General features: G+C 41.1%; 1 protein-coding gene across 2 annotated transcripts; it reads left to right on the forward strand.

Moving 5' to 3' along the window:
* Nucleotides 1-3304: 3304 nt before the first annotated feature.
* Nucleotides 3305-7252, forward strand: si:dkey-90l8.3 (LIM domain transcription factor LMO4-B). Of its 2 annotated transcripts, none has more exons than XM_034136278.1 (5): nucleotides 3305-3615; nucleotides 4649-4884; nucleotides 4989-5085; nucleotides 5394-5552; nucleotides 6182-7252. In XM_034136278.1, the coding sequence occupies exons 2-5, from the start codon at nucleotides 4670-4672 to the stop codon at nucleotides 6188-6190; spliced, it is 480 nt and encodes a 159-aa protein (XP_033992169.1). In that variant the 5' UTR covers nucleotides 3305-3615; nucleotides 4649-4669; the 3' UTR covers nucleotides 6191-7252. The 2 variants fall into 2 exon arrangements, with proteins under 2 accessions (XP_033992169.1, XP_033992171.1); XM_034136280.1 differs by having other exon boundaries at nucleotides 4657-4884.
* The last annotated feature ends 9368 nt before the right edge of the window (nucleotides 7253-16620 follow it).

Consider the following 16620-nt stretch of genomic DNA (forward strand, 5'->3'; position numbering starts at 1 on the left):
CTGCCCAGGTGTTCCAAATTCCACTCAGCCGTGTATATATAAAGAGAAGCTGGAGGAGAAGGAGGTCTCGCCTATCCTAACGCCGGGAGACCCTCTCCTCAGAATACCTCTTTGCCATTTTGAGCTGTAGGCTCAATATTTTTGCAGATGTGTTTATGTTTAGCCTGGAGGACCTGGTAGTCCAGTTTTCGCGGCTTTATTTTGTTTCCCACAGGGTTTATAATTGATTTCTGGTTGGGGGGGGAGCTCTGGGTCCTACGGCCCGTGGTGTGGCTGGCTCGGGTTCCCTCCTTCTGTTTGTTCCTCTTGGTCAGTCCTCTAGACCTATTTTTGCTTCCCGTTTCGCTTGTGTGAGCAAACGGCTGATTATCAATAAATGCTTGTTACCAAGTACCGGTTATTGCGTGTATTCTTTCATGTTGCGGGTCTCAGCACGAGCCACTACCGCGGAGTAGAGGTTGGGGCCGCAACAACATGTCCAAGACACTGTGAAATGTACTTTGCACTTCAATGGAGTAATAAAAAGTTGAAATGGGCATTTTCTTTGTTTTTCTTTGTTGATTGAGCTGATTGAATTGTGTAGTTATGCTAAAATCCCAGTTAACTAGTCAAATGTACAACATATTATCGTATTATTTACATTTTTATATTTACAGTAAATTACTGGCTACTGTGTTGCATTACTTCTACAGTAAAAGTGTGAAAATACAGGTAATTACTGTAATTTATGTACAGCAAGGTACCATAATACCACAGCTCTGTACTGCTATATCACAGTACTTCCATGGGCATGGCAACCGTAAAGTCACAGTATTTAGTTGTACTTTTATTCTAATTTACTGTAAAATATCTACAGTCAATTACTGTGAAATATTTACAGTCAATTACTGTGAAATATTTACAGTAAATTACTGTGAAATCCATGCAACTAGTAGCCAGTAATTTACTGTAATTTTACAGCCAAACATTTTACAGTGTAGCCTTACTGTGAAGGCTGACCTAAATACGGTGCTTTTCTACAGATAACCTTCCCACTGCACTGGTAAGGTAAAACTAGGCCGATTAATAAGATGTGAAGTGCTTTGTAACTTTGACCCGCTTGAATGAATACACAAAAAATATGAAGAAAGATTTATCTCTGGGGCTACATCGCTGCCAGCTGTAGCCCCCCGGGACCCGAAAGTGGCGTAGCCTAAGTACATCAATGCATACGAATGTGCTCGAAATAGGCTGTATTGAACAAATAAACTAACACAAATTAACTGTATCACTATAACATGATGGTGATAAAGAATGCACCTAACGTACCGCTGTTCATTAAAGTAATACAAAAACAGCACATTAAACAAACCATCATGCTCTTACTTTGAAACCTTGAAATCCGGAAAAGTCATCATCAGCAGGCATCACGTGGTTTCCGAAAAATAACCGAGTGACACGAGCAGATTTCGGTCGAGACCTGCGGAAAGTTTGTCTCAAAACTCTGTGTGTGTAAAAAGACGATCCACAAGCAGAGATTTGAGATCCACAAGCACATTTTTGGTTGACAAATACAAAATGGATTCACAAATGCCTGATCGAAAGTTGTCAATGTTAAAGAGATATTCACAAATTCCTTTTGTTTATTTGTAAATTATTTATAGTATTCACAGATCTTTTTTTTTATTTGTGAAAATATTTTGCGTATTTGCAGATCCGTTTTACATTTGCAAATGTATTTGTGAGTTTGCAAATCTTTTAAATGCATTTGTGGATGGTGTTTTACATTTACAAATCACATATTTACACACAAATTATTTTTATGTTGACACAAATATTTATGAGACAAATCTAAGCCCATATCCGACCCAGGGGCGCACCTTGCGAACAGGCAAGGCAGGCAACTGCTTGGGGCCCCGGACCAGAAGGGGGCCCCCAAAGAAGGTAGATTAAGAAGGTCCACAGCAACGACAACATGAAACACCCTTTAATTTACTGCAACGACATGGCGGGTAACCCCCTCAAGGGGTCCCCATGCATAGCGCACCGTCAAAAGCTCATAATTTCAGTTGCGCTGCTCCGCTCCGGGGGGCGGGGGGGCTGCTGTCGGAGGTGTCATGTCCCTTCTGCTTGGGGCCCCCAGAGTGTCTTGGGGCGCCACTCCGACCTGTCAGTTCATATCAAGTGGAATATATAAATATCAGGTTGAACAGTGCAGAATATCTGCTGCTTGCAATATTATAAGTTGCTGTCCTCTACTGGAACAAAACTGCAGGTACAGCAGGTTGAGGCCAACTGAGATTCAGAATCCCTTTATTAGTCCCAAAGCAGGGAAATGTACATTGTTACATCAAAAAGTGGCATAGCAGGTAAAAAAGGGCATGCAATATTAATGAATAAGCTAACTTATTAAATAAAGACAAAAACACACATTAGTAATAATAGAATACAAATAAAGGAAAATAAGTACACATCCATGGCTTAACATGAGGAGCAGCACTTTAGAAAACTAAGTGACATATTAAGTGTTGAGACATTGTAAAAATGTTGGGACATTTATAACAATGTATGTTCTTCACATATGACATGCCCTGACACAGTGTCATTGAGCCACAATGAATCCCTGTCCTATCAATATCAGCTAGCTTTAGGAGCTTCCTGGGAGGGGGTAGGGGATTTGACAAAAAATACAAATCTAACATGTCGACATCCTATTTAATACTTTGTACTTTGTCAATGAAAGTATGACAATTATGGATGGATGAAAGGATTTGAAATTGACCAGCACCATTTCCATAAGCCCTATACGAAGAATGTTTGGTGTGTTGGATAATCGAAAATCTTGCCTTTAAATTCTGCTGTTACATTATAACATTTCTTAGCAAATCATTTACTGAAAATGTCTAATGTTTTGTATTTTTTTATAGTACTTCTTCGAATCATAAATTGTATGCACACTTTCTTAAGGCCAAAGTAATATAGATAGATAGATAGATAAATATCTAAATAAGTATCTAAATAAAATAATACACAATATAACTGAAAATATTGAATAATTGAATACTACCACTATATCACTACAATATCTCACTATCAAACTTACCAAAAACGACATGATAATGTATGTGTTTAGCTGATTTCCATGTCAATACCGCCCACACACTCAGAGACATCCTAAAGGGAGTGAGTGTGCATATTAATAAGCCACTATAAACTCATAAATCATTGTGACTGCGGACACGCCCCCTGCTCTGCTATTGGCTGCTGCGCCCTTCACGTGGGTTACGTCCCCTCTCGGTAATTTAAATAGCCCCTTGCGCAATTTGATGAATAGTGTCGCTGTCAGGAGCGTTGGAGACGGATGAAGGGGTGTTGATAGATGGACAGCAGGACAGAAGGACAGAAGACAGGAAGAGAAGCTGCGTCATGTCTACTCACAGTTACACTCACTGAGAGTTAGCTCAACTATCCCCGTCTCTGTTCCCGGGCTTCGTGTCGTGTCGCTTCGCCTTTTTCTGCAAAGTTATGGAGAGCAGAACACATCAGGTCTGAGTGTTCCAGCTGTCCGCGTGCCGACGTTCTTCTGAACAGTCCTTCAGTTTCCCAGAGTAGCTCCGGAGGAACGTTTTGTCTCAGGTAACATATCTCCCGTTTCCCTCCTCTCTGATTCTTTTCACTCTGAGCAGTGGTCGGCGAAGTATTCATTCTTTACCTAAGTAAAAGTTCAAATACTATGGTCTTTTCATACTTCATATAAAGATCCAGATCCAGATCTTAAAAATATTCCTGAAGTACAGAAGTATTATCAGCTAAATGTACTTCAAGTATCAAAAGTAAAAGTTTTCAGAATGCATTATGGTTGTTTTTACAATACTATATTATTCTAGAATATTATATTACCCATTTTTGATAACAACAAATACACGAAGGAGGAGGTTGTATTTGTTCAATTTCGGGCCAATTTACGTAGGCCTATGGTTAACTTTAAAAAATACTAGGTATATTAGCAGCAGTATAGTACTGCATCTTATCATACATCATGTGTTTTTATAAGTAAAAAAGTAACTATGAGTGTTAAATACCTGAAGTGGAGTAAAAAGTACAATATTTGCCTCCAAAATGTGGTGGAGAATATGTAGAATAAAATATGAGTAAAGTTTGTCAAAAGTGTACTTAAGTACAGTACTTGAGTTAATGTACTATGTTACATTGCACCACTGACAGTAAGATAGCATCTCCTGTGCAAACCGTTAAATAAAGTAAGTACTAGTAAATAGAGTCAAGTACTTTTTTTAATCCTTTTAGTAATCAATTACTCATTACTGGCACTCTTCCAAAAGTCCATTTGGTCCCCTTCCCCCTTACATCACAATACACCGTAGACATATTGAAGTAAACACGGGGCTTATTCTCATCAGGAATAATATTACTTGTGTTATTTTGACATTACAGAGATATAGTTTATACGATTATAATGTATTTATTTATTTTTGTTATTTATGGAGAACTGTGCCTATTCCAGCTCTCAGTTCCTGCTATTGCAAAGTAAATATCTAATAATGGAAACAAAAATAAATATGGTTAAACGGATAGACTTTTATTTCACAAGTCACAAGAAATCAGCATTTGCGTATTTATGTCTCAGTTTCCTAAACTTGTGTGTGTGTAGCCTTGGAGGGCCCCCATCATCATGGTGAACAGCCAAGCGTCAGGCGTGCCGTCGGCCCCCAGGTCGTGTGCAGGGTGCGGGGGAAAGATCGCCGACCGCTTCCTGCTCTTCTCCATGGAGCGCTACTGGCACACTCGCTGCCTCAAGTGCTCCTGCTGCCAGGCCCAGCTGGGAGACATCGGCACCTCCTGCTACAGCAAAGGGGGCATGATTCTGTGTCGGAGTGACTACATCAGGTGAGAGGAGGAAGAGGTGGCAGAGGAGGGGGCCAATGCTTTTAAATGTTTAAAGCTGTGCAGACTGAGTAATCTGTCTGTGTGTGTGTGTGTTTGTGTTTCAGACTGTTTGGGCACAGCGGGGCGTGCAGCGCCTGCGGACAGTCGATCCCCGCCAACGAGATGGTGATGAGGGCACAGGGAAACGCTTACCACCTGAAGGTAAGTCTGCAGCTCTCCCATCACCAGGCACCGTCTCCCGCTGCTGGTTTGACAGACACATCTGAGATTTGTAAGGAGTGACAGTGAGACAGGGAGGAGGGGGGGTGAGCACCTACTCTTACCTCATGTAGTCACTTTTAAACTTTGATGAGAGATCATCTCTAAAGGTGCAGATTAGACTCTTTGAATCTTTCATATTTAGATTCATATCAACCCATCAAGTTTACAGAGTTTTGATGACCATATTTCATTTTTAAATGTGCTTTAGTGGATTTGCTCTGTCTCTGACCCTCTGTGTGTTCCTGTAGTGTTTCAGCTGTGCCACCTGTAGGAACAGACTAATGCCTGGCGATCGCTTCCATTACATCAACGGTACAATCTTCTGTGAACACGACAGACCTGGCGCCGTGTTGCTCAACAGCCACCTGCTCCCCCTCCAGAGCAGCTCTGTGCTGACAGACCAGAAGGTGAGCCACTGCAGAGCCATCTGTACCCCACAGCACCCCCCCACATGAACATCACATGGTGGAGTGTGGATAATAGAACATGTCTGGCTTCTCCTGGGGTAAAAGGCTGCCACAGCAAAATGATGCAGTACATATAGAAATAAAAATACTACATCAGAGATATTACTCTGAAACAATTTATTGTAATTTTACAATTATTTCCACCTTAACGAGCTGCTATACCGTTATGATACCTATATGTTAATGCATTAGTTCTTAGTCCAACTTAATAACATAACGGTTAAGAGCACTGTGTTCTGCTGAGCACACTCACATTACATTACACCTTACATTTTGCAACAATATGACTCGCATTGTATGTCATATTGTTTTTAGATGAATAAGTTAATCAAATAGGTATTTAACAATTTGATTTAATTAGCTGAAATCGTTACCTCTATACACTAACAGGAGCAAGAAAACTAAAAATCCTTTGATAGGCGTATAATGCACATCTTATTAATCTTATTCTTAATTCTTATTCAACTCCCATGTATTTTTACTTGACGAAGACCAATCTGCAATTCTTTTTTTACTTGAACCACTTGTTGTATCCTGACTCTTTTCCCTCTCTCCTGCCTTCTCTGCAGGTATGCTGAGGTGCCTGCTTCTCGATGTTGTTGTGATTTCTCCTCACTGCCCCGCCCCTCTTCCCCAGGAGGGAGGACACCGTTGCTTACAAGATCCCAGTCCGTCACCACATCGGAAACTATACGCCACGTCACATTTATGTCGTGTTCAATGTTGTCTGTGCATCATGCAAAGACTTTGTGTGTGATTTGCACTGGCAAAAGGCTTCTTTGGGACTGAAAGAAAGCCAAAGGAAAACGATAAGGATGAAAGCCTGCGCCAACTGGAAGAGGGAATAAGTGACGCTTGAATGAACATTCGATGGACTGCTGTAAAATGACTGTCAAAGCTTTGCTTATGCCATGTGGCAAGTATTTCCCCTGAGCGTCAGTGTTTTTAATGAACTTGATCTCTCTCTTGTATAAATTAATCTGAGATCTCACACTCTGCGGATTTAATATAATATGTATGGGTGTTAGGTAAAAATGTTCAGTCATAAAAAACCTTGTAATAAGATTTAAAACTATTTCAGAGGTAAGATTCAAACTTTTTTTAAATCTAAAATCTAATGTTGCTGTATGATGAACAAACTGAATGAACCAGTGATGGTTTTTTTCCTTTATCAGATGTATGTTCAATGTGTGAAAAACAATTGTGCCGTTTTAAACAAAAATCCTATTAAAGCGGTTTTTCTGTAACATGTCACAAAGCAAGCTGAGGTCATTTTGAAGCCCCTGAGCGGCATTACAGAGACATCGTATTGCATGGTACCTAACACGCTGGAAGTGACTGTCTCTCTCACTCTCTTTAGCCCTGTATGGTGAAAACATGCCTGATTACCCTGAGGAATGGAATTAGGGGGCTTGAGCTCTGACCATTTACAGAAGCAATTAAACATGAGCCCTGTATCTGCTGCTGGAGCTCCTGGGAGGCTGAACTCGGGGCACATCCCGCGGCTGACTGGCTCGGTGGCTGGCTGCCTCTAATAAGGCCTAATCTGAAAGCAGGCTAATTAAAGGGGAGTGGCCCCTCTACATTCAGGGCATTTGAAACAATCTGATGTATTTATTGTTTACCATGTTCTAATTAAAGCTCCAACACAGGCTGGTTGTTTCCCATCGAGGCTTTGTTCTCCACCATTCTCTGCATGGCTCCTGATTTTCAGGAGATTCATCGAATGCACTCTCACTCCATGTAAAAACTTTAGTCTCAGCATACCTTTCGGAGGTTGGGAGTTAATCTTATTGTGGTAGCGGCGGTGGAAAGCTGAAGATATGATCTGCTCTACTTTCACACCTTTCCCCGGAGCATGGCAGGCATCAAACTCACACCTTAATGCGCTAAGCTATTTCAAACGTCCCACTTGTCATGGTAGGTGCTGATACTGCATCAATTATTTATTCCACGTCTGATCAAGAAGCGTCACGCAAATTCATTAACGTATGCAAATGATCACAATTACAATTATCTTTCTGTCGTGATGGCGAAGAAATAAAACCTCGGCACATTCCCGAATCCCACTGCACCACAAGTTACACTTTGCATTCAAACTAATCAAGCCTCATCTGCCTTTTCTTAATTAGCCGGAACGTTTTCAGATGCCAATTAGCAGGTCTCATGAAAAGACTCTTTGCGATGAGGCGTTGTCTTTTTATCAGAGCTACTGCAGGTGTTTGCCTCACCATGTAGCCTGTGTCATAGGAAAGTGTTTATTCCTACTAATTAATCATATTAACACATGCAGATGAGTGTAATTGCCCAGGCTTCTCCACCTCACACGGTGTGAAGACACAAGATGATGCCAGGATATTTTTCACATGCTCAGGATGAAGAGGAAAAGAACCGCTGAAGCCTCCTTCATGCCCAGACACTCCTGTGATATAGATCCAAGATGGTTGCAGCCCAGTTCCCTTCTTATCCTGATCCACTGCTTCTTGGAACGACTCACAGAGTGTTTGGAACGGGACTGCTTTGTGTCAAACTTAAGTTTGAACAGCAGAATGTGGTCAATATCTGGGGTAAAAATAATTCAAAATAGAATGATTGAGCTTTAAGATGACATATTCTGCTCATATTCAGGTTGATATTTGTTTTTTACTGTGACATGTCTCCATGCATTAATGTTCAAAATGCTTGTGGGAGAGAAACTCCCTCTTTATAACGTTGGATTCATAGTTCACATTTGAAGGGGAGCCCTCTCCTAACCGTTAGCTGCCAACACAAACTTGAATCTTTACGTAACTATGGGCAAGAATCATTTGTATATGTTATATACCACACTTCCTTCTACAGTGCTACATTTATTTTATATTATAAACACTGCTGATACTTACTCCCTACTTGAATGTGGACTTACTGAAATTGTAATATATTTTTATTTTAAATATTATGTGCATGCCTTTTTATAGAATCGTGTTCTATTTTCTTCCTCTTTATCTATACTTAGCTGTAACAGTGTACATTTCCCCTTCGTGGGAGGAATAAAGGAATTCTGATTCTGAAAAAAACACAGAATTAGAAAGCATTGGCTTGTAACAGTTATGAGGAATATCACTGTTTCTACTTCTTTATCATGTTTTGTTGGTAAATTATTAATACATTGGCACACATAAAAAAGTATTTGAAGGGATACAGTGACATTTCTCCAGGAGTGACTGTCATGATGCCAAGTGACATGGCATGTGATTCCAGTCTGAGGTTGCAGTGTTACATTTCTAGTTGAAACCATAAACTTTTAAAGACATCAAGAAATGAATGTTTCGGTGAATCCAGACTTAAAGGGTCAGTTTTGCCAAATTGTCAAAAGACTCAGGTTAAAAATGTTGAAATGGCGTACACTTTGCACAAATTGCACCCGAACAGAGCATTAGCGCTATCATTTGAGTGTGATTGTTGGCTGGCAAAATATAACCTGTTCTGAATGGTCGATTCAAAATTATAATAACTGTATTCCGGTTTTGTATGCAACCACAACTGCTGTGGTTTTGGTTTGGTGGTCCCTCCCCTTCTGCCATGATGAATGCTGATGGAGGCCATTGAGGGTGGGAATATCCAGCTTTCCACACACATTTGACCTACATATGAGTATATGTACTATAGTGATTTTGCCATAGTTGTGTGTGCATTAATTGACTATCTCAAAAATAGTGAGTGTAAGAACTGAAGAACGCAAACTGAGATGCAGCACCCCAGTGAAAGCTGTTTACACTGAGCTCTGTGGAATATCCAGACATCCTGTTGCTTTCTCTTTTTTTGTATGCACCAAAATCTTAATTCCATCCACCTTGACTCTAGTAGTGTGCAGGCACATATATACACAGATCTGCATCACCATTTGTAAGTGAGAAATATCAAAATGATTCTTTAAGTGATTTCTGTCTTTTTCATCATGGTGGGCTCTGTGCAGATATGGGGCCTGTGTGGTGGAACATAACGGGACATAATTCACCGTGATATATAGTGTGTTGCACCACGGACCAGTTAGTGGGTGGTACCTTGTTTCCAGTCATAGTTGTTGTTAGCATTCCAGCTTCACGCTAGCATGTAGCAAGTATATTCTTTTCTCTGTAACATAATGGAAAATAAAGTGTGGAGTTCCATACTTAAAGCTCCCATGTCATGCTTTTCCGGTTATTACCCGTCCCCTTGTGTGTTATGAAGGTTTTTATGCATGTAAACGGTGTGCAGAGTCAAAACCCTCAAAGTACACCCTGTAGCGAGTAAAACTCTAACACAGAAAATACCTCCCCAAAACGCCTCGTTGGAGATACGTCACTGCCCATTTGATTCTTCCGGGTACCGCATGATGTCATGCGGTACGAAATGGACCAATCCCGAAGAGCTATGGCCACACCCAGCGGCGCTGGCCGCACCCTCTGCCAGCCTAACATTTACTGTTGGAAGCTCTGGTTCAGTTCACAATCGATCCAGTCATGCCAATGCCAAGGACCTGTTTCCTGAAATGTGAGGAGAAATCTGAGCTGTTTGTCCTACCGACGGAAGAACCACGACGAAGTCAGTGGTTGAAATGTCTTTTTAACACTGTTCCTTCAGAGGTTCGAAGAACCGGCATTTCACAGACGAAAGCTTCCAAAACATTGCCCAGTTTGAGGCCGGATATGCACAGCTTGTTTGGACCGTTTGGAGCAGGGGAAGATTCGGGTACACAACCTGTAAGTTTGCATTGTTATTTGTGTATTTATCAAACAAGACTGTTTAAATGTATAAACTGTGTCGGACTGCTAAGCCATTGACACAGTGCTAACTGTGCTAACTAAGTTGCTAGCGTTTCCATTTATCAACTCTAATATCAGCAGATTGCCTTGCATACAGTACATGTATCTCATAGCAGGAGAATGTCTGCATTCACACACGAAATACTCATAGACAGTATACTCCGGGTGATTTCCCGTACGGTCAGTCGCGAAACGTAATTACATTATAGCTGGCGTAGGGTGTATGCTACCGAGCTAACCAACGGAGCTAGACATGGGTTTGCTCGGGAAAACACGTTCTTGCTAGCCTAATATGAATCACTAGCTTTTGTTCATAGTGGTTTTATTACACTAAACAAGCCCAGCTCATACAGTATACTCCGGGTGATTTGCCGTACATTGTGACAGTACATGTACATACTGCATGTATAGCTAACGAGGCTAGCTATACATGCTAGCGCAAAAACAATGTATTCATGACCGTTACAATGTATGACCGAACGTAGCAGACTACCCGTATAAGATTGCAATTATAAACACGTTATTGCTAGCCTAATATGAACCACTAGCTTTTGTTCATAGTAGTTTTATTACTCTACATTATAGTTGCCGTTCCTCCGAGCTAACGTTCATATCGTGTTAGCTACCAAGGTAAACAAAGCTAGGTTAGCATATTAGCTGGCAAGCTGTTCATTAGAATGATTAGATAGATCCACACTCCTACCACAACTACTACTAACGAATCTAAAACAACTAAGTTTCTCTAATATTTTGTGATTTGCATTTGATTTCGTCCAGCCAGATCCTGCCGGACAATACATGACGGGACTACCACACTGATGCATCGTCCTAAAAAGCCCCGGCTGCTATAGGCAAGATGCCGACAACGGGGAGTAATTGACGATATACCGTGTATATATGTATATTTACGTTCATTTTGTACATTTCTAAAAATAAAGTTTAATGGAAATACTTAGTAGGCCTATCCTTTCTTCCCTGAATTATTTGCTCCTATAACATATCATTCATATATAGCAAACCATGATTTGATTTCTCATCAAACAGTAGTAGTTTATAACAGGTAAAAATAACTTACTCTTTGTTATGACCGGCTCGTAGGCCAGAACGGAAAGACAAGGAGACATACACGAGTTTACAAAACCACGGCACATTTATTGTGGTAAATGCAGAGATAGGTGGTGAGGGAAGAGGATTGCTGAGCCGCTTTGGAGAGAGAGAGGGGCGGCCGTGTGACTCCGGGCAGCTGGCTAGCACCTCGGCTCCGGCCAGGTGTCCGTGATCGCGCTGATTAGCCTCTTCAGCTCCACCCCATCGTAAGACAAAGGCCCTGGGGCCGTCACACTATTCTATAACAACAGTTGTAGGTACAGTTCGGTTAGTTAGCGTATAAAATATACGGCTGTACCGACGCCATTATAAGACTGATGTTCCGCTGAGAGCAGCCGGAAAAAGCACTGTTAGACATGGGCGGAGCCTCTCTGGTGGTTGACTAATCAGAACAGAGTGGCCGAGCTGACCAATCGGAGCACACTAGGCTCACAGGGAGGGGGGGGGCAAGAGCTCCAACGAGTCGTTTAGTGGAGAGAGTGAATACTGCTGAATACACATACTTGACAGAGATGCTGTATGCGAAACCAATGTGAGTTTGGAAAATTGCACAGTATAAATCTATTTTAGTAGACCTCAACAATGTAATTATGATCAGTGGAAATGGCCATGACATGGGACCTTTAACACACCGACTCCCATTCATCGGCTCTACACTGGTGACCCTGACGTGATCTAAACAAGGTACCTGGTGACTATGGTGGACAGGACGACCCGCTGGCCTGAGGGGGTCCCACTCGCGTCGACTGCGACCCCTGTCACCGACCTGGAGCCTACGGTTCCGGTGCCAACGCTCCCAGCAACCGCCCCTGTAGGGGTCGCCTCCCCGGCTCCCGTTCTCCGGAGTCGTGGTGGTCGGCCTGTCGTTCCTCCCCATCGCACAGACTTTGTGTATGGGTGAATTCTGGGGGGGCTTGTGTGGTGGAACATTACGGGACATAATTCACCATGATATATAGTGTGTTGCACCACGGACCAGTTAGTGGGTGGTACCTTGTTTCCAGTCGTAGTTGTTGTTAGCATTCCAGCTTCACGGTAGCATGTAGCAAGTATATTCTTTTCTCTGTAACCTGATGGAAAATAAAGTGTGGAGTTCCATACTTAACACACCGCTTCCGACTACCATTCATCGGCTCTACACCAGTGACATTATCTAGTTGTCTCAGTTATTGAAGTGGGTCTTTCTGTTTGAATCATTACTCCTGCTCTCTACGTTCATTTATCCAAACTAACTGTAAGATAAAGTAAAAATGATTCTGTCAAAAGGTTTTGCCCAGAAAAGACTTAAACTGTATGGTTAGAACATCCGTGGAAAAATATTGTGTATAGTGTAACATTTACATTATCAAATAATGAATGCATGAAGAGATTTTCACTTAAAACCTTGCATTTAAATATCTTATGGTTATGAATGATTCTACTTCAGCATACTGAAACACAGGCAGATGATCTGATAATGACAGGTGTCAGAGAGTAGTGTGTGCAGTAGATAAATGCTGATAGACAGGTCTCGTCCACCCTCAGGCACTGAGCTCAACGTAAGTGTGTTTGCTGTAAAACCGCCATCTGGTTGTCACCATTTTCAAAGTTTTAGCATGTTAATGCAATGCTATTGCGTTTAAAGATATCTCTGACAAACCTTCTGAAAGCTGCATGGCCTGCCAAAGATATTTATGGTAGCTCGGATCCCTGAGCAGCAGATGACTGTTGAGGAAGCAGCTAATTTGTCATAACCATAGTGTGTTAAATGTTCTGACACTTTCTGAATCCGTTCACTCAGGTCTCAGACACTGCACTGCGTTGCCTGCATTGTATGAGTGAAACATGAGACACGACTGGAACATGTAGGAAGTGAGGCATGTTGCAGCCATAACTCATAGAGAGGAGCATAATGACAAAGAGAGCGATTTTACAACTATGAACCTCATACAGGAATGTCAGGGAGGGGAGAAGGAGAACGGTTCTCCTGGCCAATCGGAACGCTTTGAATAATTAAAGTGATCGCCTTAATTAGCTCAATTACGTTAATTTGACCACGGAACACGGCCATATGGTGAAAGGAAACAAAAGAGGGGGGAACTAATTAAAAGTAAAATAATGAGGATTTTAATTAACTGGCTCCCCAGACAGCGGAGCGCAGGGATCAGGAGCCTGCTACCATAATTAAAGTGCTGTAACGCTGGCAACATCTCTCCTCTCTTTCTTATATCTGTGAGGGCTCTATCCATCTAATTAAATCTGTAAATAAATTAGCAACATTGAGGGTTCCTGCTTGACTTAACACCGCCTGCAATACACCCCCCACCTCCCCAATAACACGCTCACCTTACTTTCAACACACTGCGCCACCCATATGTATGCTAAGGTTGAGCTAAGGTCTGTCATTAACAGAGGGATGTGGGTAGAGTGTGTGTGTGTGTGTGTGTGTGTGTGTGTGTGTGTGTGTGTGTGTGTGTGTGTGTGTGTGTGTGTGTGTGTGTGTGTGTGTGTGTGTGTGTGTGTGTGTGTGTGTGTGTGTGTGTGTGTGTGTGTCTCACTCTATCATGTTTGTGCAGGCTAATGCCTGTGTTTGCTCCATTTCAAACCCCAGATTCTGTTCTGTCTATGCTGGGATCGGGGCTGACAGATCAGAGGCTGCAGTGTTTGGGGGAGGGGGGCAGCAGCATCACCTTCACGTGTTACACATGTTCAGGCTGCTGCCACCATCCGTGTTCAATACTGCCATCTGGCCCCCCCTTCTACATTGTACCTCAGTGTCTTACTGCTCAGCCACACCTCTCCTACCCCACCCGCCCCCTCCCTTCTTCTTTATCTTCTGCACACACAGCCACAGTCAACCTGCAGCAGCCTTTTCATTAAAATGCATTCAGATTGACAAGAGACTTATTTGCATATTAAATTAACAAGCACTTAAGAGTTCTGAGCGAACTGTTACACTGCCAGCTCTGAGTAAATGAGGAGCGAGCAGCCCCCCCCGTCATTACCACGGCTGTCACCGGTGGACACGGTTGAGGAATGGTGTGTTCAGAGATGGAGAGACACAGAGACAGATAAATGTGACGGAGTCATGTGATCTGCCACGTCCACCTCCACTGTCTGTATGGTTAGAATGATGCATTGATGATAATAGGGCTGATACTGACTTTTTAATACAACCGTTATTATAAGATGGATCAGTGATAAACTGTCATTATAGATAGATAGACCCAAACCTGATAATATGAGAAATGTAGATCAAACTCCACACAAGTACTGTATAGAAGTGCATGTTTTATTAGTAATAGTGGGAGTAAACAGCACTGATCATTTTGTAATTAGACTAGATCTTCGAGCATAGTTTGAAATAAATGGTCACACACTGTAAAACCAGCACAGCAAATTGAATGTATTCTCAGATACGAACCTGAAGAACCACATGGTCATTTACAGCTGCTCTCTGCTTTAAGGCTCCACCAACTCTAGAGAAAATACGGTTTGGAAATCCTGAGGCTGTGGTTTTAATAGTTTAATTCATGTTTACAACAATTAAAGGCAGATATTGATTTTCACTAATTTCTGTATAAAATCATTTAGCAAACGTATCATATCGCCCCTTTATATTTAAATACATTTACTTACTTTTTACTACCTGTGTACATCTACAGTATGTGTATATTAGTATATAAATAGTATATTTATTATATATATTCAATTATTTCTTCAATAATAATGGTATCATTGACAATAATGCAGACTTTAAGAGTCTAACTGAAGCTAATTGACTTTCAGAAACTTCAAACTTCAGATGTAGCCTTTAATGCAGCGCAGCTAATAAGGGTGTTGGTGTCTTTCTGGATATGACAGTAATGACAACATAGTAGCAATTTCAAGAATTTACACTTTAAATATTCTCAATATTGGCTCGACTTATTGATCAATAGCATCAAATATATATATATATGTTTTTCAAACTGTCTTAATTAAAAAGGTTAATTTGTGATTGTGATAATTGGGTCATTCCTAGCATTCGGTGCCATTTAGGTCCCCACCACATTATATCATATATTTTGTATTTAAAAGGTCTAATGCTTATTTTTTAAAAGCTTGGTTTTAAATGTTTATACCCTCTACCATAAAACAACAATGTTATTTAGCCAGGATATTCAAAGTTCTAAATAATTACTCTGATTTTAGCACAAGTAGGCCAAATTGCTGTGTCCCCAATCATGTTTGCTCAACTTCTGTAACAGATATACAAAAAGAAATCAAAGAAATACAAACAAATTCTACATTTTTGTCACTGTTGTATGACCCTTTTGCTAATATTCCTCACCAAATTGAAATTGTTGTTATTAATTCATTTTTATTGAAAATAAAGTGTGTGTCCCCTTGAATGTCCCCCGTTACTCTGATTTGAATCCCTCTGGACACGCCCCATTACTATTCTACTATTTGTATGACTCAAGAAGAAGAAGGATACATTTTGAGTGGGAAATCATCTTCAAGAAGCAGAGTGAATGCGTTCTTCCTTCAACGTTTTTTTTAATGTTTTAAAGAACTTAACTGTTGCGGTAAAGCATAAAATGTCCACCCTGTTATGCTCATTTTTAGTGGAACTGATCATTTGTTTTACATTTAGAAAATATGGTGAATATATCTATCAAATATATGTTTCTGTTGTCACCAAGTGCTAGCTTGATTATCATCACACATGTAGCAATAGCCAAGTTTAGCATGAAATGTCCACCCTGTTACCGTCCACCCTGTTACTATTTTTCACAGTAACAGGGTGGACACACAGTAACTGGGGATGGTAAAAAAAAAAATTTTTAAACATAATATCCTGAGCTTGACCAAAATATTTTTCTTATACTTTAACAAGCCATCATTCAGATTAAATTTAAAAAAAACATGGAAAATTATGTTTTTTATTTTTGAATACCCTAGCTGAAATGGCACCGAATGCTAGGAATGACCCAATTATGTTCGTAGCAGTGCCAGTGGCTTTTGTTAGCTGGGGGGTTAGCAGGCTGAGGGGGGTCTTCTCACCACAGAGACCCACACGCAGCAGAAGGCTGTGGATCGAAGCTGCAGTTTACACACCTTTCTCTCAAGTGTTCGGCAGATAGGAAACACAG

This window comes from Trematomus bernacchii, unplaced genomic scaffold (genome assembly GCF_902827165.1).
Source record: "Trematomus bernacchii unplaced genomic scaffold, fTreBer1.1, whole genome shotgun sequence".
In the NCBI taxonomy this organism is placed as follows: Eukaryota; Metazoa; Chordata; class Actinopteri; order Perciformes; family Nototheniidae; genus Trematomus; species Trematomus bernacchii.